The sequence below is a fragment of the Chamaea fasciata genome, unplaced genomic scaffold, assembly GCF_029207755.1.
Source record: "Chamaea fasciata isolate MVZ Bird 193981 ecotype frontalis unplaced genomic scaffold, bChaFas1.0.hap1 SCAF_1, whole genome shotgun sequence".
Lineage (NCBI taxonomy): Eukaryota > Metazoa > Chordata > Aves > Passeriformes > Sylviidae > Chamaea > Chamaea fasciata.
This window is the reverse complement of record NW_027094086.1, coordinates 53,311,164-53,331,709: the sequence shown is the minus strand read 5'-3', so window position 1 is coordinate 53,331,709 and position 20,546 is coordinate 53,311,164. Positions and strand designations below refer to the sequence as shown.

Genomic DNA, 20,546 nt, shown 5'->3' with positions numbered 1-20,546 from the left:
AGAAAGCTTCACTCTGCTGCTCCCACAAGCAGCCTAACACTTTCCCTCACATGCAGCTTTCTGTCTTTGAGACACCTCAGTTGATGCACATGACACAAAACCAACTTCAGAAATATTTTTAGCCATTTCCAGTGAAGAAAGAAAAGATGGAAGAATTTCTCTAGGGAGCAATGAAAATGAACAGCAGGGGGGTTTTGTCTCAATGGCCAACCCAGTCTATAATAGTCTAACAATTGGAAAGGGAATTGGGGTGTTTCAAAAACATCACAGCACAGACAGCTAGAGATCCCATCGGTCTGACAAGTCACATGGCCAAGGGAGGAAGATGGAAGCCCCACATGCCAACAATAAGGACAGAGAGCAAGGTAAAAACTGCCCAGGAAAGCTTATGGGAAATCAGGAACCACTTCATCTGCTAAACACTGGAGCCTACCTGGTTCCAGTGTGACCCCCTGCAAGGTCCTTTGTACACACTGGCAAAATGAGCAGCCACAGGAAGTTCGATAATCCCATGGATGCACAACTGGCACCTACCCCTAAGACAAGAGGGAACCAAGTGACGGAATGGGTCTCCAGAAGAAATTAAGTCTTTTTCCTGCGCAAAGCTTCCCAGCTGTCCTTTAGCCTAGAGAAAAGCAGGAGAGGACTGAGCACAAGTACGAAAGGTACTGATGCCTGACAAGTGGAGCAGCAGACAGATTGGAACTATGTGGCTAAACGCTTGGTTTTCCAAAGTGGCAGGAAATGGTGGAATGGAAGTTGCCCAAAACCAGTGAGGAACAAAACAGAAAGGAGATGCTGCAACAGAAGCAGATAGGGATTAGTACCTGCAAGAAGGAAACACAGTGTCAAAAAAGGAATCAGGAAACTGACCTGTAATTGGTAGTGACCTGAGGGTGTGGCAGAGGAGTTTGGCTCTGAGAGCCGGTGCTGGAAGTGCTATCCACAAGTCAGCCAGCCATAAGACAACACTAGGTAAATACTTCATTTCTGATGCAAGAAGCAGCTTTAGACAACTCTTCTCCCAAACCAAAGCAATACATGAACCTCTCCAAAGGCTTTCCTACCCCTGCTGACAGTCATGTTTTCATCCCCTCCAGAAGGCATGTATGGAACTGCTGCAGCACAGGTTTCCAAATGCACACAGCACCAACTTTTCCCTCCTTTTGTGCAGAGCTCTGCCATAGCTGCACTCCCTTGCCTAGCAGAACACCAGGAGCTAGAACATCTTCTGTGTTCCTCACCCAGGAAGTGGCATCACTCCTGAAAAAGGGACGACTAACCTGCACCAAAGCCATCCATCTTCCAGACATGGGCTGTTTTAAGCTCTAAGTTTCTGTTCCAAAATAGGAAGGGCTTAAGGTCCACATAAAAAGAGCAATGTAAATATTTGCTATTCATTTAATTGCTTTCAACTAATACATATTTTTAAAGTAGGTTTATTCATTAGGATCACGTAATTTAGTTATACCCAAATAAAAGTTCACTTTCAAACTAACCAGAATATGAATGCTGAAAATTCCCTTAAGCTACAAACACTTTAAAATTATCAGATCAAAACATTTTACTCTTCTATTTTTTTAGAAGTTACTCATGCTCTTTAACAGCTTCCTGAGCACATGCTTGCCACTTGAACAAGTAAACATCCTTGCAACATTTATTCCACTTTGTGTGCACCCCAAAAAATAAGTTAAAATGCCCCAACAGAGGGTTCTGTCTGAGAAACATATACTACACCTGGATCAAACATGACAATTCTGTAAACATCAGACAAGGCTAGAGTCATCACCAATATATGTTTACGCATATTTAATAGGAAAGTTTCTGCAGTTATTGGAGTATTTTTCCAGATAATGAGAAGCATTTCAAAGGATTTTAAAACCATTTTGTACCCACATGGAAAAGTGTTGAAAAGGTTCAGTTACACTGGTAGTCAGTAGTTAACAGAAAGCATTTAGAAAGGAGAGTCTATTTTTAGTTCTTGTACTCTTGTTTTCTCCATTCAGGGAATGAAAAGTTTCTCTTCATGAAACCTTATCATTTGGATTTAAAATTTTCTGCTCATTTCAACTGTGCTGGTTATTGCATCAATTTCTCCCTCAGTTAAGACATGATGTGAAGAGCAAGGACCACTGGAACAGCACAGTCTCTTCATTCCAGTAGCCTACAAATATGCTTCTTAGAGATAAATATTTTCCAGCACCTTCCAGTAATCACTACCCCTGTCCTCATAGGGAGGGGAGGAACTAGGACAAATTAATAAATAAGAAAATAAATTATACCCTTCTCCCCACCAGAAAAACTATTTTAGGCTATTAACATCAATAGAAACTTTATCTTTGTTTGGATACAAACATCTAAGAGGTAAACTATCAGTGTGTCATGTTCAGGCAGCACATTTAAACAACCTAAGAGTTAGTTCCACACAAGATGTAGCCTTTCAAGATGATCCTCTAGATAAATATCAAATTCTACAGTATCATGTTCCGACTCATGTAGTTCCCTTTAACTGGCCATTGGACATTATCAGATTACAAACCAGACAAAATTCAGTGCTCTAGGACCTATCAGCCCTTCACAGAACAAAAGTTCACATGGAAAATCCTTAATCCCACCGTGCTTTTTTTTCAAGCTTTTCAGTTTGAGATGGTGTAAATATAACATGCCCTTCACCTTTGTTTAAAAAGGCACACTTAGGCCATTTTAAATGTGCTAGATGTTTAGTTTCCAGTGTTAAACATAAATTGTTCAAAAGAAAGGAGCATCTCCAGGAGGTCAGTTTAATCTTCAGCAGGGAACAAGAGCTGCTGTGGAGATGATGGATGAGGTTACTTTTCCACTGATCCGGTATTCTTATAAAAGGACAAAGCCTCTGCAGATAAGACTTGGAGGGAGCTCTACAGAGCAGTCTGCAGAATGACTTTTCTGTCAGTTACTTGGTTTTATTTCGTGAACCCAAATATGTGGCTTTACTTTTCTGTGGACGCTGCTGCCATGGCTGGTTTGATCCCGTCGCGCGTGGACTTCAGCTCCTCCAGTTCCGTGTTTAGTTTGCTGATCACCCACTCCAGGGCATCCCGACCCTGCCAGGAAAACATCAGAATTTAGGATCAGAACACACACACCACCACTGCTCGTGTTTCTATAGGTCTTCCTCTGTCAGACATGAAGCTTGTTTGCAAATCAATGCCACCACACTGCATAGTTTGATACCAGATTATATTGATAATTTCTGAGCATGTTCTTATGGAGACTTCACTGCAAAGACATTTGCTTCACCCCTAAGCCAGAAGCAAATGCAGTGCTGGTGTGAGCTCCCAGTAGCACATCGAGGCAGAAGGCCTAATTCAGCAGTCAAGTTTCCTTACCCAAGATAATTGCTGGTTCTGCTGTCTGCTGCTCCCACCACCCAAATAATATCAGTAGATTTATGGCAAAATCCAGGTACTGTTCTCAGTTTCATTAGCCAAGTTAAATAGAGAGTTTTTGAGAAGATCCAGGACAAAGAAATTCTTCCGAGTGCTCTTTGAAGTAGCAGCTAAGTGATCTGACATCTATCAAGAGTTCAGAAGTGGACTCAGTCTGAACTCTACATTTGTACAAAGCAACTTTTCGGCAGACGAATCAGGCTAATTGAGAGACTGGAGTTGCACATTTTATAGCAAGGTATGGGAATGTCTCAAGCTCAGAAGTGACAGCCAGTGCTTCAGTAAGAGCTGGAGAACCCAGGGCAACAGGCCTGGCAGAAACCTTTTGCCGGAAGAAGACTCTGTAGCAGCTGCACCTCGATGTCCACAAGACGCAGCCAGCAGCAGCACAATGAAGTCAAGAAAATAAACGGAAGGACTTTAACTAAACAAAAGTCAAGATTTTAGAACTCTGCAAGCTCAGAATAGCAGCTTTTGTCAAAGCAAGCAGATGGGATCAGACCAGGAGAACATCTGGTCTTTTGTCACTTAGAGGGAAGTCAAGAGACATTTACCTCTATTACTCTACCAAGAATAAGAAATACAAACAGTGGAGAGCAGTACATGGGAGCCACATGGCTGTGGCCAAGTTTAGAATTCTGGAGATAAAGGTTTGAGCCCAAAAAGTCATAAATGTTCAGGAGAGCCACTGTCAGTGTTCAAGCCTTCTGTAGACATTGACAGAAACGACAAGCATGGCCTCCTCTGCACACAGAGTTTTGTTCCAAACTGTGATGTGCTAATTTTGTATTCATTAAAGGTGACAAAGTGCAGAGGAACATCACAGTGTCCAGAACCTGCTGTTGTCCTTTGTAGACTACTAAGCATGAACAAGAACCTTCATAAGCAGCTTTGAAATCCTAAGGAAAAAAGAATGTCAGAAGAAAGCTCATACACTCTTCAAGGATTTTTTGCCAGGCTAGAAACATTAGTCTGGAATAATATGAAAAGCCCAGATCCAGAAAGTGTAACCTATTGAAAGAAATACAGTTTTCCTGTGAATAGGAGCACAGTTATCTCAAGGCTCTCACTATGGTCAGTGAAGGGCTGACTCTGTTTCTCTTTGGGTTTTCCATATTCCAGGGACTCGCAGAATAAACACAAACTGCTACTCCTGCACCGTCAGGCAGTCCTTAAACTGAGAAAAGTCATCCAGGTATCACAATAAAGCGTTCAGCTCTTGGCCAAGGCTCAGAAAGGGAGATTCAGCTCCACCCCACATTACCTCAAGAGCTAGGATGTTTAAGTTAATTAGTTCAAGAGATGCCTCTAAAAGCTACTAACAACATTCAAGAAAACATGATTGAAATTGTCCAGTTGAAGTACAGGTTGCAGATAAAAGACCTTAGAAGGGATGTTTAACTTCTGAGCTCCTTCCATTTGAGCACCAAAGTGGCTGTTTTTCAGCAGGGAGTAACTTCCACCTTCTCCACAGGCTGTGCAAGACCCAGGAACCCCAGCAAAGCACAAACAAAAGCACCCAGACAGGGGCCAAGCCACTGCACAGCAACAAGTTGTAACCAGTCGTGAATTAACTGAGGTGAGTGCTCAGTAAGGAAAAAGTGAGGGGGAGGGAGGGGGAATCATCTTACAGTACCAGGCATTTGGACATTTAAAAGTCAAGTTTAAATATCCTCTCTGAGGGGACACGGTCACACAGAGCTTGGATATTATATTTGTTATATTGCTCAAAGCAGACCGATCAAAGAAGGTCAAACACCTTTGCCATAGAAAACACTCAGTAGAAAAACAGTGAGATTCTTTTCAGGCCCTGACTTGAAACAAGCACATCATTGTGTTTCACTTGATATTTTTGTTGATGAGATAAATTCATGAAAAACATCCATGACATTCAACTGGAGCACCAAGCTATTTCCTCCAGTTTTTGAGAGCATATAGGTCTGTCTGTATCTCCTTAGACTTGCATATACTATATGCCATATTTTGCAGCTAAGAATAAACTCATCATTTTGGCAAGGAAGACTTCAGGAACATTCTGCACAGGAAATTAAGTTAGAAATCTCAACCAGATCCAAGTGCCATGAAAACTACCCAGTTATCAGAAAAAAAAATCTGACAGAGGACTGTCTATAAAGTCTCATACTGTACAACAAGTTCTGCAGTCAGTCATTATACAAGCACATTCATCCCCAGGCATGCATGTTGTGTTACTCATTATTGTAGGTGTCAGCAGCATGACGTGGCTGGCACAACAAGCACTGCATATGAAGATTTGTTGGTAGAGCTTAAGTGACTGATAAGTGCTGAGCCTTTGTAGTTGATGTTTTCCAGAAAAAAACAGCCATAAAAAGCTTAGTGGAATGGGAATGTAAAAGCAAACACTCATGGCATACACAGATCTCAGAGTAAGCAGTGTCAAAAGCCCAACTTTCTCAACTAGGAGAAGCAGCAAAATGGATTTCTTTCTTTTTAAGAAATCTTATTGGTTGAAGCAGAAGCCAATACAGGAATGACAGGGACAAGCTACACTGACTAATGGGAGAAAAACAATCCGCGCAGAGGTCTCACAGAGACAAATACACTCAGTTCTCTCAACCCTGAACTCAGATTTGTTCATAGTTATATAACTGCAGGGACATGTCACTACCAAGATGAATATAACTACAAGACCAATGAAGAGCAGCAACAGTCTGACATCCTGACAGCTTCAGGCTTTGCACTGATTTCCTCAGGAGGACAACACTATTCGTCAGGCAGAAGAAAAGCAAATACAATTCCACTCCACAAAACATTTCCCCTGTTACGCAACCTGTTTCAGGAAATCAATTTTATATCTTCAGAACACAGTCCTGTTTCATTTTTATAAAGCCAATTCCCCTCACTAGCCAATTTATTAATTTATTTAGGTACCAGCTTTATATACTGAAATCACAGAAACTAGGACCAGATCAAGCACTCGGTAGAGGGAGTCCTTCACATCCCTGGTTGTCTGCAGTCCTCAAGCCATAAGCAGGACTGTGTGGCACAAGGAGATACAGCTGGAGCTGGTTGGCTGCCCATGGCACAGCTCCATGGATCCAGCCTGGACTGGGGCTACTCTCACCCTGTCCAAGTGCAGTGCAATGCACAGTCTGCCATTCCTGTATGCAGGGAGTGTACAACAGACATGCAGGGGAACTGATGAGATCCGCGCGCCAGCAATCCATGCACATATTGGCTGGGAAGCTGAAATGCTGCAGCAAGAAGAAGAGAATGCTGCCATTACCACTGGTTAGTACAGACTGCAGCTCTGGAGAACCGCTAGCTTAGGGCGCTTTCAGAATTTTGAATTATCCACTCAATAGCATCCCACCCCTAGAGCAACATAAAGAGATTTACAACAAACAGCAAATGATTTTTTTATCATCATTAAAAATAATAATTCATCACCTCCACTGCTACCTCAGAGCAAAGTCTCAATAATTCCTATTTCTTCAGAACAACAAAATGTTTTTCAGTAGCTGTCGTGAAGTTTAAGAGGGGTGTTTAGAGCACAGAGGCACAGCACAGCATGCAAGAAGAACTAGAAGTAGCACAGCAGGTACTGGTTAGCAAAGAAAGGGTTGGTAACAGCAATTACAAATTCCTGCCAAATTCAAAATCTGTAGAGGCTTTTCAGTGAAATACACAGGACAAGAAGATTTTTCTGATTTGCAAGGAGCTTGAAAACCAGTGTGCTCCTTGGAAATGGCAGAACAGAACAACCTTTAAAAGAGATTGAGCTCTCTCACAGGCAACACCTGAACAGGTACCAGGAAACATTTACAGTTTCTCTGACTTCAAAAGAGACGTGCAAATGTAACCGATGCCTCAAGAAAAATTTTGCCAGCATTTTAAAGTGTGCCTAATTTGATCTGGCAGACCAGCCAACTAGACAATGCTTTGCTACCTCTGGGTCAGCCTGAAATTTGGTTGTGAGCCAGGGTTTGGTCCTCTCCTTCAAGAATATACACTCCACACAGACTTTTAAATGGAAACCAGATCAGAACAGAACTGTAATTTAACTGAAATACCTTCCATTTCAAACAAACAGAGGGCACCCAGCTAGGTAAAGGTACTCTCCAGTGTCTAGAAATGACCCATCACTCCTTCTCCATCCCCTGATTTTAATATGTTTTCCTCTCCCTTTAGGAGCACACAGAAGAGTGGAAAAGAAGGCTTTCTCCTCTCTGATCTAGTTGGTTGAAAGTTGGTTTACACTGGCTTGGTCAAGGAGCATCCCTCACAAGGATGAAGAAAGAGGTGGCCAAAGCACAGGACCTCTGGCATAGCAGGAGTTACCTGGGCCAGATTCCCACTGTGCTGAACCCCGCCAGCAAGGCAGAACAAAATCTCAAACTCCTGACAGCACTCATCCTGCTGTTAGGCAGCAAGGCCTATGCTTTGCCAGCAATTCCATTTCTTCCCCAAAGAACTGTAGTACAAAGTGCCCAAGGCTAAGCACTCCCATAGCTCTGCCTGTGCTCAGGAGCATCTCCGTGGCTGCAGCCCAAACAGAAAAAGCAAGCATAGGACAGAGCAGTCAGTGCAGTGTCACTCAGGTGAGCCAGCACAGCCTCACCTCCTCAAAGAATATGCTTCTGCTTACACTACGTTACTTTCAGCCAAAGGCAAGGAGACAGCTCAATAATGGATATGAACTAGAACAACTGACAAAAGCAGCATAGAAAATATGCTGGTATTAACTGATAAATCCACATTATAAATGCTGAAAGGGGAGTTACATTCTCTACTAGCACTAACTCCTAGAAATAAGTTGCTGAGGCTCTGTAAAAAATATATTGAGACACTGTGCACAAAATGTAGAGATATTAAATATGACATTCAACACAGAGCATTGACAATTACTATTAAAAAAAAAAAAAAAAAAAAGAATGATTGGGTGGGGGGAGAGAGGGAGAAAACAGAATAAGGACGCACCTTTCTGGCATTAGAAGATATTGTGTTCGCCATCAAGCTTTCCAGGTAACTGCTCAAGCTAATGCCTTTAACAGTAATAATTGCTTCTTGAGTTAGCACAGTCCTGTAAGGGAACAAAGGGAAACACCTAAGCTGAACTGGACTAACAAATTGTCCCCTAGACACAAAGATACACACAAATATCCCTACTTACTTCTCAGGGTTTTCTGGATGAGGTGTGTAAACCAGCCTCTCATCAACAGACACCAAGTTGGTGAGTGTGATCTAAAGAACAAAAACAGAGCTGAAATCCTCACTTCCCACCTTTCATTTTTCTGTTATCGGCAGCATTACTCAATAGCAGAGCCCTCAAATTGATGTCAAATTACTGTACACAGAATATAAAACCCAGAACACAGTCAATAAAAAGACCTATAAAAGGTGATTCATCTTTGCCTATCCTTAATCTAATTATATCAAAGTTCCCACTCACAGGACAGAGCACCAACAGCTTTCCCTGAATGTTGAATCTGATTTATGGCCAGTGATTAAGAGAGCTCTTCCAGACCCCCATAGCACTACCTGGACTAGATAGAAAATTAATACTCAGGAAGGACAAGGCCTCTTGTACAGAGACAAGGCTCTCCAACAGACAACCCCACCCTAAATCTGAGAGCTACAAGTCACCAGGATACCAAAATATAGCACAATACTTCATTTACATTCTATGAAAAAAGGCATTTCACATTTAAACTTTTGTTGGAAACTACAGAACTCATTCCTCTAAAAGCCAAACTATTTCACATGCATTCTGAGAAATAATCTTGCATTAAAAACAGAATCACAAATGTTTGATGATGAAGTATTTAAATTATGAGAAGAAGAAAAAAAGAGTAATCTAAGACACTGATTAAGACATGTAAATTGGTGCCTCTAATGAAAGACACAGATACATTTCCAATCTAAATGTTAAGAGCAAAACATCCAACTTTCAGAACTAATTATCAGAAACTCCTTGCACCACCACTCACATTAGTTGAGCAAAGCTCCATCTTCTTTTCCACTGGATCTACCACAGAATGTTCCTCTATGTAAGTCAGAGTTCTACTTGTTCCTAGTATCTGAAGGGGAAAAAAAATGGTAACTACCAAAATTCAACATACAAACTGAACCTTAAAACACATAAATGCCAAGTTCTCAGTGATCCCAAATAAACACAAAGTAACTCATGGATACCAGAGGATTGTGATCAGTGGCTAGACTTCATTGTCTAGATTGTATCAGCCATACAGCATGGCACAGACCAGCCTGGAAGGCGTCCACAGGCATACACAAACTTCAGCTTTCACTTCAAAGTCAGCTCCAATTCAGAGGATGACTTAAAAGGGATAAATAACGAAGATAATAAAGAATGAAGGCTGCAGAAATGTACCGCTTTGACAATAGAGGGCAATCCCCACTCTGTGCTGAGCAGACGGTGACTGTGCAGCCTCCCCTGGTTATCCAGGCTCCTGTCAAGGACATCTACTCCCACCACACATGGATTCATGGGGTTGGGGTACTTCCTCATAGCAGCTTTGATCACAGTATCCCAGGGGTGTCTGTAAAAGGAAGAGGTGAGAGCATTTGTTAAGTATTTTGTATTGAATCGCAAGTATTCAGATGACACTAAATCAGGATCTATGTTGTGCAATATGGGACAGGCTGTTCAGCTTCACAGCTCCCAGAAATCCCTTTGGAATACAGTAATGCTTGCAAAGGCAATAAGAGACTGACACAGAAACAGAAGGAAAAAAAGAGTTCTCCTCTCCAGAGTGATGCAAGGAAGCGAAGCAAGGAATTATTAACGCAAGACTAAGACAAATGGAGGCAAAGGGCAACAGTCACTCACTGCTACAAGTGACATTCCAAGCAGTGCCCACAGAGATGGTGGAAATCTCAGCTCCTTCCAGAACTCCACCAGGAAAGCAACTTGACCTAACACTTAAGCTTGCCCTGCTTTGAGAAGAGGGCTAGACTACATGACCTCCAGGAGTCCACTCCACCACACATTTTTCTGTAATTCTAAGCATACCAAATAAACTAACGAGGAAATCAGTAGCTTCTGCTACTTCCTATAGCAAAAAAAAAAAAAAAAAAAAAAAAAAAAAAGAGCAAAGTGAAATTAAATTCTATTTTAAAAAGGATGATCAGGAGGTTTAAAAATAAATAGATTTTTAGAAACCCCATCAGCTCACAGCCTGATGTCTGCACTCACACTACTGCTTCCAGCAGTTTGTTACCATGAATTCCACTTATGGAGACTCTCCTCAGAACTGGTTTTATGAAATAAATTTTGATAACTTCAGATTCCTGGGATTGGAGCAGTCCTGCTACTCAAGGCCAGACTGCTCAGACAGCTCTTGAGGCACTTCAGATATTTCCTTCTGAAACAGAAACCATGGACTTGATCCAACAGAAAAATTCTGTCCCTAATTACTTCTATATTCAGAATAACTGACTGTCCTGACATGATAGCCTTAAAGCCTTTAAAGTTATGTTTAAAAATTCAACAATTGGTATCTAACTTAAGAAGGCTTAGGGGTGCCAACTGGTACTTAAGAGTTGCACTTAGGGCCCTAAATGGAATTTATTTTAGTCTTAAAATAGACCGATACAGAAAGGCACAGACAGTACAGCACTACGTGAACAACCAGAAAGGTGGAAAAATAAGTTATTTTTCTAACAAGAAAAATGTCAGAAAGCTTTACTGGTGCAAGCAGGAGAAATAAGAGCCCTCAATTCCTGCAGCAGAAGAACAGCTGGAGAATTGTTCCTTGCTCCATCTTTGGTGACTCTACACCTCCATCAACAGAAGACACACAAACTGAAAATGACAAAATTCTGTTAAATGTCCCAAAGGGATTGAATCAGAGATCTGATAAGGCACAACAACATTTTATTAACCATTCAAATGAACCACCTACACCCACACACATTACGCCATCAGACGGGGGTGTTCTAATACAGAACTTGATGAGAAAATGTCAAATAAAAATAGCTTTTGCATTCCCTAGATGACAGATACTCATTTCAGGCTCGGGAGTTGTGTCATGCTCGAGCAGCCTCTGCCTGATATTTCTTGCTAGAAACCACAGCTCACTTACACCCGACCAATGCTGAAGTGGAGCACCGAGTACCCGCATCAGCGCATGGAATTCAATTGTGTTGAGGTAACTAAAGAAATTTGGAGCAACACATCTGGGATGTTTTGTAAATGTTTTAAGAACTATCAGCCCCTGTGCTCTTCGGGCGTCAAGACTTCTGGAACACCTGTAGCAGAGGAACCATCGGCGGTGGCATTCCCAGAGCTGTACCCGGCACTGCTGAGTCCTCCCCGCCAGCTCCCCGGGACAGCTTGTTACACACCCCCTGGGACTTTTCCCTGGTGTCTCCTCGTTACCCGAAGGTGGAACCGGATGGCCAGAACCATGTTCCACGCAGAAAAGCACCGATGGAAAGAACACTAACTCAGAGTCACGGCAGCAGCTGAGGCTAAGCTGAGGGACACACAGTCACTCTGTCCACACCTCTTGGAATATACCATCAGTAGTTTGGCATTTGTTTTCATTTATAGTGTGAAAGTTATTTTTCCTAAACACCCAGCCCTTTATCAAGCCCTCACGCCGTCAGTCCAGCGCTACCACTCCATCCTGTTGGAATGCTATTCCCGAGCTAGAAGAAGCCCAGGCGCGGCGACCGGCCGCGGAGGAAGCAGCTTGAGGCGATGCAGGACCGGCACCGCCGAGGCCCGTTCCCGGTCTCCCTCCTCCTCCTTCTCCGGCCGCGCCCGCGGCATTCCTATTTCCGCCGTCACCCCGGCGGGACCCGGCGCGCCCCGCACAACCCGGCCCGGCGAAGCGCCGGGGGTCCCGCCGCGCCCTCCGGCCCTCCCCGCCCGGCCCCCTCACCCGAACACGTGCTCCGAGCTCCAGATCTTCATGGCCGCTGGCGGTGTGTCCCTCGGAGCCCGGCGGGAAGGAGCGCGCGAAGCGGCGGTGCCCGGCTGACTGACAGCCTCGCGCCGGCCCGGCGAGCGCGAGCGGCCGCCGGGAGAGGAGCGGGGGCGTGCCCGGACCGGCGCGCGCGTCACGCGCTGCGTCACCGCCCTGCCCCTTGCGACCGTGGAAGAGGCGACGCAGCGCGCATGCGCTGGAGCGCGCGCCGGCCGGGCTCGGTGTCGCGGGCTGGGAGCAGCTGGCAGGGGTCGTGCAAGTCCAGTTCGGAGCCCTGCATAAGACAGCTCCAGGAATCACACCGTGGGCCCGAGAGCGTTATCCAGACGCTTCTCGAACTCTGTCAGGCTGTTATAGAGGAAATTTTGCACGGAATAGTCTGACACCGTTGCTTGTCCCAATCAAGGATTTTATTAATTACAGCAAGCGTAACAATAAGGTAATGCAGCGCTGGGCGACAGGGGGACCATTATCCCGCCACTGCCGCGCCAGTCAGGGTTTTAGTTCTTCCTCTTATACAGTCCGGTTTCCGGCGTGCGTGACTTCCTTGAATAGTACTCTGCGCATGTGCGTCTCTGTTGCTGGGGTCTGCTCTTCCCCTGCCGCGTTTCAAGACTCAGAATCGCTGACTTCCTGGAAAATATTGCTTACAACCGCAAATTATGCGAGACTACCTTTATCACTTAACTTGTCACCCATATCCTGGATTTAATGAACAAACATATCAGTAACAATATCCCCCCTTTGTCTTTAGGTTAATTTATGTTGTGCATTAAATCACTTAAGCTCTTGTCTGCTCCATTCCAATCCATCTCCCGTTTCTCCCTTTCTATTTTCTAAGTCCTCATATTTTGCTTGTACCAGCAGCAAGTGGGCAGCTTCCAGTCGCGCTTTTACTATTGTAATAAGTTTGTTAAAAATACAGGGACCAAAAGTTAATACAAGAACTAGTAAAAATATTGGTCCAGCTATGGTGGACAGTAAGGTAGTCAACCATGGGGAATGATTGAACCAACTCTCATACCAACTCTGATGGGATTCTCTTTCTCTTTCCCTTTTTTTTTCTAGTTGTTTTCTTAGTTCTCCTAGGGTGTCAAAGACTATTCCCGTTTGATCTATATAGGTGCAACACTCTTCTTTTAAGGCTACACAAAGTCCTCCCTGTTGCCAAAATAATAAATCCAGGCCCCGTCTGTTTTGTAAAACTACTTCTGATAATGAGCGTACTGACTTAGTTATGCAAGGGTGCTTTCTGCTGACTGGATATGGTTAGTGGGGAGCCTGTAGCCTCAGGGTAATTTGTAACCGGTGTTAGCTCTTCATCCTCCTCTAAAACTCTATTCGGTCCCATACCATAGGTATCAGCTGGGGCGGGTTCTTTCTTTATCACTATTAGGTTCCCTCTATCACGCCCAGGTTCCCAATGTCTAATTCCCCAATATTTTCCTAATACCCAGTCAGGGCTCTCTGGATTTATATACACATATTCACAAGTTCCTAAGTAAGAAATTTCTCCAGATGGTCCTAACCAATGCTTTGCACACCCTGTGGGACCAAATCCTGCTCTAATAAATTGATCTGCACCTCCCCCTGGAGTCCAATCGGAAGCAATAGTCTCACAGCCCCAATACCCACAGTAATACTCCCCTGGGTAATTACAGTAGCTCTTTCCAGGATTTGAGGCCGGACACATATAAAACCCAGTTAAATTCAAAACTCTCCCGCACTATTCTATGTTTGTCATGTTGCATAACCCAGCCTTAAAGGCTGGGGTCTGACTGGTCACAAGGGAGTCTAAAATTTTGTAGTCATTCATACGAATCAAGGACCATTTGAAAGGCTGGTGTGTTTGACCTCCTGTCTGCCTTACCCATAGGGATAATAATAGTAGTGACAGTAACAGTTGTCTACAGGTGGCTTTTTCATTGTAACAGTGGCTTGTTCCCATCTCATTTTCTTCTTCCCTGATTTTAGTCCCAGTCCTTGGACATTTCATTTTCCATGACCTCCTGGTTCCACCTATCCCAGGGCGACTTCCTCCACAGTTTTCTCTCCCTCTGCCTCGCCCGTCGACTCGGTTGCTGCGAGCCACGGGGAGACCCATCTTCTCGGCAGCAGGGATATTCTTCAGGAGGGGACTTTCGCCCTTTCTTTAAGGATCTCTGGATATAGGTGTTCCAGTTGTGGTCTTTAACCTGAGGAGCGTCACACCTTACTTCTTTTACCCGACGGCGACACACTCCAGCTATTATTTGTGCCACAAAAAGGACTGGTTCATTGGAATGGTAACAATATAGTTCGGGATTTATGCCTTCTGCAAATATGTCCCACCACTCTTTAGAGTCTACTTGTAATTCCCCTTGAGCTACTTTCTGAGCCAATACCAAATCAGTAAGCTCCCGCTGAATTTCTAGACAGAGGCAGCAAACACCTCTCGGAGGCCTGCCTCTGTGACAATGGGTCCACCACCTGTTTTCACAAACTAAACATTGGTAACATACAAAGGGGTAACAATTCCCATTACAATAAGAATCATTACATTTAATACAAACACAATCAGCATATATATTTCCCTTATGATCTCTTTCAAGCTCTAGTTGATATTCTATCCTAAAAGTTTTATACCAATATTTTCTATTCATCAAGAATGTCCTTTCTTAATTTCCTGTTGCAGTTCCCCGAGTGAGTTTCAACTTTAAGTCTCCGGCTGGGCTGATGACCTTCCACCTAGGCTCGGGCACTGGTCCTTTTATACGACTGGCGTGAGTCCATCCCCGCTCTGCTGTTCGTACTGCTGTATTTGTTGTGAGGAGCACCAGATATGGACCATCCCAATGGGGCTGGAGAGTAGTTTCTTTCCGAGTTCGGATTAAGACCCAGTCTCCCGGTTGCACCTGATGTAGAGTAATATTTAAGGGTGGTCTCTGCAATATCTGCCCTTTTTCCCATAACTTCTTCCTAAAGGCCATCATCTCAGTTATAAATGCTTTCATTTGCTTATCTATTATTCCGGGATGGTCTCGAGGCATACCTGCATCATACGGCATCCCATACAGCATTTCAAAAGGAGATATCCCCACATCAGATCGGGGCAGAGTTCTGAGATTTAACAAGGCCAAGGGGAGACACTTAATCCAATTAAGTTTGGTTTCTAAAGTTAACTTGGTTAGCTGTTTCTTTAATTCTCCATTAACTCTCTCTACTAATCCCGAACTTTGAGGGTGCCACAGGGTATGTTCTTCCCATCTTATTCCAAGGGCTTCTGACAAGGCCTTAATAACTTTTGATACAAAGTGTGGCCCTTGGTCTGAGTCTATACTTTCAGCTACTCCATACCTGGGCACAATTTGTTCTAGTAACACTTTGGCCACCGTGTGTGCAGTGGCCCTTGCGGTTGGAAATGCCTCTACGAAGTGGGTGAGGTGGTCTATTAGTACTAACACATACTTGTATCTTCCCACCTTGGGAAGTTCAGTGAAATTTTTTTTTTTTTTTTTTTTTTTTTAAGAGCCCGCAAGATGGCGTATAATTCACATGCTTGGGCTGACCATGACGGACTCAAGGGTCCTGCTTCTAAAACCTCATAATCCTTCCCTGCTACTAGTGCATACCCTGATCTACGTCTTCCATCCACTATCCGGGATGAGCCATCCACAAAAATTACTTCTCCCTCTGAGAGCCCCTCCTCCTCTAAATCGGGCCTAATCTTAGTCTGTTCCTCAATAGTTCGGAGGCAATCGTGGGCCAGTTCTTCTGATGGTTTTGGTTCCCCAAATAAAAACTGAGCAGGGTTTTGTAAAGATGTAGTTTCTAATGTTAAATTCGGGGCCTCCAGCAAGATTCCCTCATATTTTAATAATCTGGAATCAGAGATCCATTTTTCAGCTTTTTGCTGCAAAACACTCCTCACATTGTGGGGGGATAATACCTTAATGGTACTATTGAAGGTTATTTTTCGAGCCTCCTCTGTCATTAAGGCACATCCAACAATGGCCTGTAAACATGTGGGCCAGCCCCTACTCACAGGGTCTAATAATTTAGACAAGTATCCTATGGGCTTCTTTTTCCCTGCCCAATCTTGGGTTAATACTCCATATGCTGTCCCATTCTCTATGTTGGCGAATAGATAAAATGGTCGATTTAAGTCTGGCAAACTTAAAACTGGTGCATTTGCCAATTCTCTCCTTAATGCCCAGAGTTGCTCTTCATCTGTCTTTCCCCAGCTTATACGATTAGACTCGGTGAGCTTGGCATATAAAAATTTAACTTTACTACTGTAGTTTTCAATCCATAAGCGGCAATATCCCAATAGTCCTAATCATTGTCTAACCTGTTTTTTTTACTTGCTGGAGGGGGTAAAGATAAAATTCCCTGTACCTGTTCCGGGTCGATTGTCTTCTCTCCCTTCTCAATGTAGTGTCCTAAATACTTTACCTTTTCTTCTACAAATTGTAATTTAGATTTTGATACCTTCAGCCCCTTAAGCCCCAGAAAATTTAAAAGTTTTATGCTTTCTTTTCTGACTTGATTTTCCATTTTTCCTGCTATCAATAGGTCATCCACATACTGAATCAGAGTAATTTCTGGGTCTGGGGTAAAATATTGAAGAATCTGTTCTAGGGCTTGTCCAAACAAATTAGGGCTTTCTGTAAACCCCTGTGGAAGCACGGTCCACCTCAATTGTTGTTTGCGCCCTGTGTCAGGGTCTTCCCATTCAAATGTAAAATAGTCTCTACAGCTTTCGTCTAAAGGGCAAGCCCAAAAAGCATCCTTTAAGTCTATTACACTGTACCACAAATTTTCTGGCCCCAATTTACTCAAAAGGGTATAGGGGTTTGCTACTACTGGGAATCTGGACACAGTGCGCTTATTGATTTCTCTTAAATCGTGCACTAGTCGATAAGTGCCATTGGGTTTCTTTACTGGTAAAATTGGGGTATTAAATGGGGACATACACGGTTCTAATAGTCCCTGAGATATTAATCTCTCAACTTCGGGTTTCAACCCCTTCCGCCCTTCTATAGACATAGAATATTGCTTAATTTGGACGGGGTTCTCCGGGTTCTTGAGGGTTACTTTAAATGGTGAGATGTTTAGTCTCCCCACGGTCTCAGGGGTATACCAGACTTCAGGATTAATTTCTTGTTCGTCTTCAACCCTAAGGGCACATATTTTAATTCCCAGCTCCCCTTTTTTAACTTCCAAACCTATTCCTAATTCTACCATCAAATCCCTTCCCAAAAGATTAAAATCGGCTTCTGGGACTAAGAGAAAATTTCCCATACCTAATTTAGATTCTGTTTCTATTAAAACTTGTTGTACAATCCCTACCTTGAAGGGTTCTCCCTTTGCTCCAACCACATGGGCAGTATCTTTAGATAATTTGCACCCAGGGGGTATTTGCTGGAGGGTAGACCTCTCAGCTCCTGAGTCTACCAAAAATTCTACCTCCTGTGACTGGGGACCTAGTTTCAGTTTTATCAAGGGCTCTTTGTTCGTACGGGTCCCCAATACATAGAGCCCCTGACCCCCCTAATCTTCTTTGAATGCCGCCTCATCCTTTATCCTCTGTCTGCAGTCTCTTTTCATGTGTCCTTTCTTCTGCAGTAAACAAAATCCTCAAAATAGACTGTATTTCTTAACAGTATTTGAGTTCAAAGGGACAGATACAAATCCTAGTTGTGGCTGGGCTCCTCCTATTGGCACTTCCCTTAAGGGGAGTAACTCATGTTCTCTTTGCTCCCTTCTCCTCCTTCTGACTGCGGCTCCGATACCTTCATCTCCAGGGGAGGGAGGGGGTGTAGGAGGAGGTAATATCTGAGGCGCCGGTGGTAATGGGGGAAGTGCATACGGGGGTGGTATTAGGGGAGCATCCTCCTCCTCCTGCAATTTTTCAGTCTTTTTATCTTTATGCCCAAACTCCATTTGGGAGAGATTGAATATTGCTACTCCCTGGTCCCCTGGGCGGGTAACCCATACTGCAGCATAATCAGCCTCTTCCTGATTAAAGGGGACCTACCTACGTACCCACTGATTCAAAAATCTCTGAACCCATAATTCTGATGACCCAAACCTGGGCCACCAAACTGCCTTGGAGATTTGTCCTCCCCAGACTTCTACACAAAAGTGTATCATCTTACCTTTGTCCTTGTCCCCCGTGGTGGGATAATATTTCCAATTCTCTAACATAAACCCCAGCGGTGAATCCCTAAGAACCGAAGGGGGTCTCATGGGTGGAGGGGGCTTGCTTTTCCCCTGTCCCATCTTCTGGAATACCCTCTTTCAGCCGTGTGTGTACTCACTCACTTCCCCTTTTTCGTGGCCCAGTCCCTCGCGGGCGATGGGAAACGCACTACTTAAGGGTCCGCACTCACTTGGAGAATCTGGCTGCCAGTTCTCCTCTCACTCACACGTACACACGTTGTATTCCAGGATCCCAACCCAGCCCGGACGGATTCCCCTGCACAATGGGCAGTTACTTACGCGTCTCCTGCGTCTTCGTCCGGACCTCGAGTGCACCGAGCTTATAGGGTTTTCCTTACCTTATTGTTACAAATTTGGGTTCGTCGGTAAGAGCAAGATCCCGACTTCAGAACCAGAGGCCGCCTGTACAGGCGGGGCGCCTCCCCTAGTCCCTCTGTCGGATCCGTATTCTTATCCGAGTCACGGCACCAAATTGTTATAGAGGAAATTTTGCACGGAATAGTCTGACACCGTTGCTTGTCCCAATCAAGGATTTTATTAATTACAGCAAGCGTAACAATAAGGTAATGCAGCGCTGGGCGACAGGGGGACCATTATCCCGCCACTGCCGCGCCAGTCAGGGTTTTAGTTCTTCCTCTTATACAGTCCGGTTTCCGGCGTGCGTGACTTCCTTGAATAGTACTCTGCGCATGTGCGTCTCTGTTGCTGGGGTCTGCTCTTCCCCTGCCGCGTTTCAAGACTCAGAATCGCTGACTTCCTGGAAAATATTGCTTACAACCGCAAATTATGCGAGACTACCTTTATCACTTAACTTGTCACCCATATCCTGGATTTAATGAACAAACATATCAGTAACAAGGCTTGGTGCTGTGGCCATTTTCCTGGGAGCCTGTTTCAGTGCTCAGCCACCCTCTACGTAAAGAACCTTTTCCTGATATCCAGCCTAAACTTCCCCCGATACAGTTCGCGCTGCAAAGGCACATCGTGAGAAAGCAGTTCTGCATTACCATTGACTGACTGTTCTGCTGGTCCTCACAAACAAACAAACTGTACCCTCACCATCAGCTCCTCAGTCCAAAGGAGACGTGGAGCTCCCGGAGCAGGCCTGCTGCAGACTACAAATATTATGAAGGAGTTGGAGCATCTCTCTCATTAGGGAAGAAGGACTGAGGGACCTAGGCCTATTCAGCCTCCAGAAGAGACAGCTGAGAGAGGACCCCATCAATGTGTATATATATTTAGATGGGGGCTGCCAAGAAGATGGATCCAGGCTCTGCTCGGTGGTGCCAGGCATTAGGACAAGAGGCAACAGGCAGAAACTGATGCACAGGAAGCTCTCTCCAACTGCATATGAGGAAGAACTTGTTTACTGAGTGGGTGACCGAGCACTGTAACAGATTGCCCAGAGAGGCTATGGAGTCTCCCTTACTGGAGATATTCAAGAACCACCTGGATGTAACTCTGTGCCATGTGCCCTGAGGTGATCCTGGTTGAGCAGGCAGGTTGGACCCAATGACCCACTGTGGTCCCTTCCTTTCCCATTCTGGAATTCTGTGAGCTACCAGCGTTTTGCTTCAATCAAACCAGGAGTTTTGATTAAATATCCTAATAACAACCGTGGGGGTGACATGCAGCCAGGGACAGCATGTGCATGGCTGGGCCACAGGTGAAGTGATTTTTGAGGAATACGTGTAGGGCAGTAGCTCAGTTTATAAGCTGCAGATTGAGATGTAGATGTCTCAGTGGGAGCCTGAGACAAGAAGCCATGAACTGCCAACCCTTTGGTTGTGCCTGCAAGGTGAATGGACACTGGGAGACACAGCAGGAGCAAAGACTCACGTGTAAGAGCGAGATCTGCATGTGGCTTGGACTGTGGAGGTATAAAAACCTAGGAACGGGTTCCTTTGTTGGGGTCCCTTCTCAGAGACAGGAGCTGGGGCTGTTACTGTGTTACTGCACCATGAATAAATTGCTTTATGGA

General features: G+C 44.3%; 1 protein-coding gene and 1 long non-coding RNA gene across 2 annotated transcripts; both read right to left on the bottom strand.

Moving 5' to 3' along the window:
- Positions 1-1,794: 1,794 nt before the first annotated feature.
- Positions 1,795-12,470, bottom strand: PRELID3A (PRELI domain containing 3A). The gene is made up of 6 exons (XM_066183812.1): positions 12,317-12,470; positions 9,799-9,967; positions 9,398-9,487; positions 8,581-8,651; positions 8,388-8,490; positions 1,795-3,083 (listed from the first exon to the last, which is right to left on the bottom strand). The coding sequence occupies exons 1-6, from the start codon at positions 12,346-12,348 to the stop codon at positions 2,970-2,972; spliced, it is 579 nt and encodes a 192-aa protein (XP_066039909.1). The 5' UTR covers positions 12,349-12,470; the 3' UTR covers positions 1,795-2,969.
- Positions 12,471-12,753: 283 nt separating this feature from the next.
- LOC136289735 (uncharacterized) lies at positions 12,754-19,455 on the bottom strand. The gene is made up of 2 exons (XR_010720860.1): positions 18,845-19,455; positions 12,754-15,255 (listed from the first exon to the last, which is right to left on the bottom strand). It is a non-coding gene; the product is annotated as an uncharacterized lncRNA (long non-coding RNA).
- Positions 19,456-20,546: the final 1,091 nt, after the last annotated feature.

What these genes read in the sequence shown, in the direction of transcription:
- PRELID3A (XM_066183812.1), bottom strand. Translation starts at nt 12,348, where the DNA reads ATGAAGATCTGGAGCTCGGAGCACGTGTTCGG. An exon ending in CATCCAGAAAACCCTGAGAA is followed by an intron (nt 8,491 to 8,580) that starts GTAAGTAGGGAT and finishes GTTCCCTTACAG; the next exon opens with GACTGTGCTAACTCAAGAAG. An exon ending in TATCTTCTAATGCCAGAAAG is followed by an intron (nt 3,084 to 8,387) that starts GTGCGTCCTTAT and finishes TTTTCCTGGCAG; the next exon opens with GGTCGGGATGCCCTGGAGTG.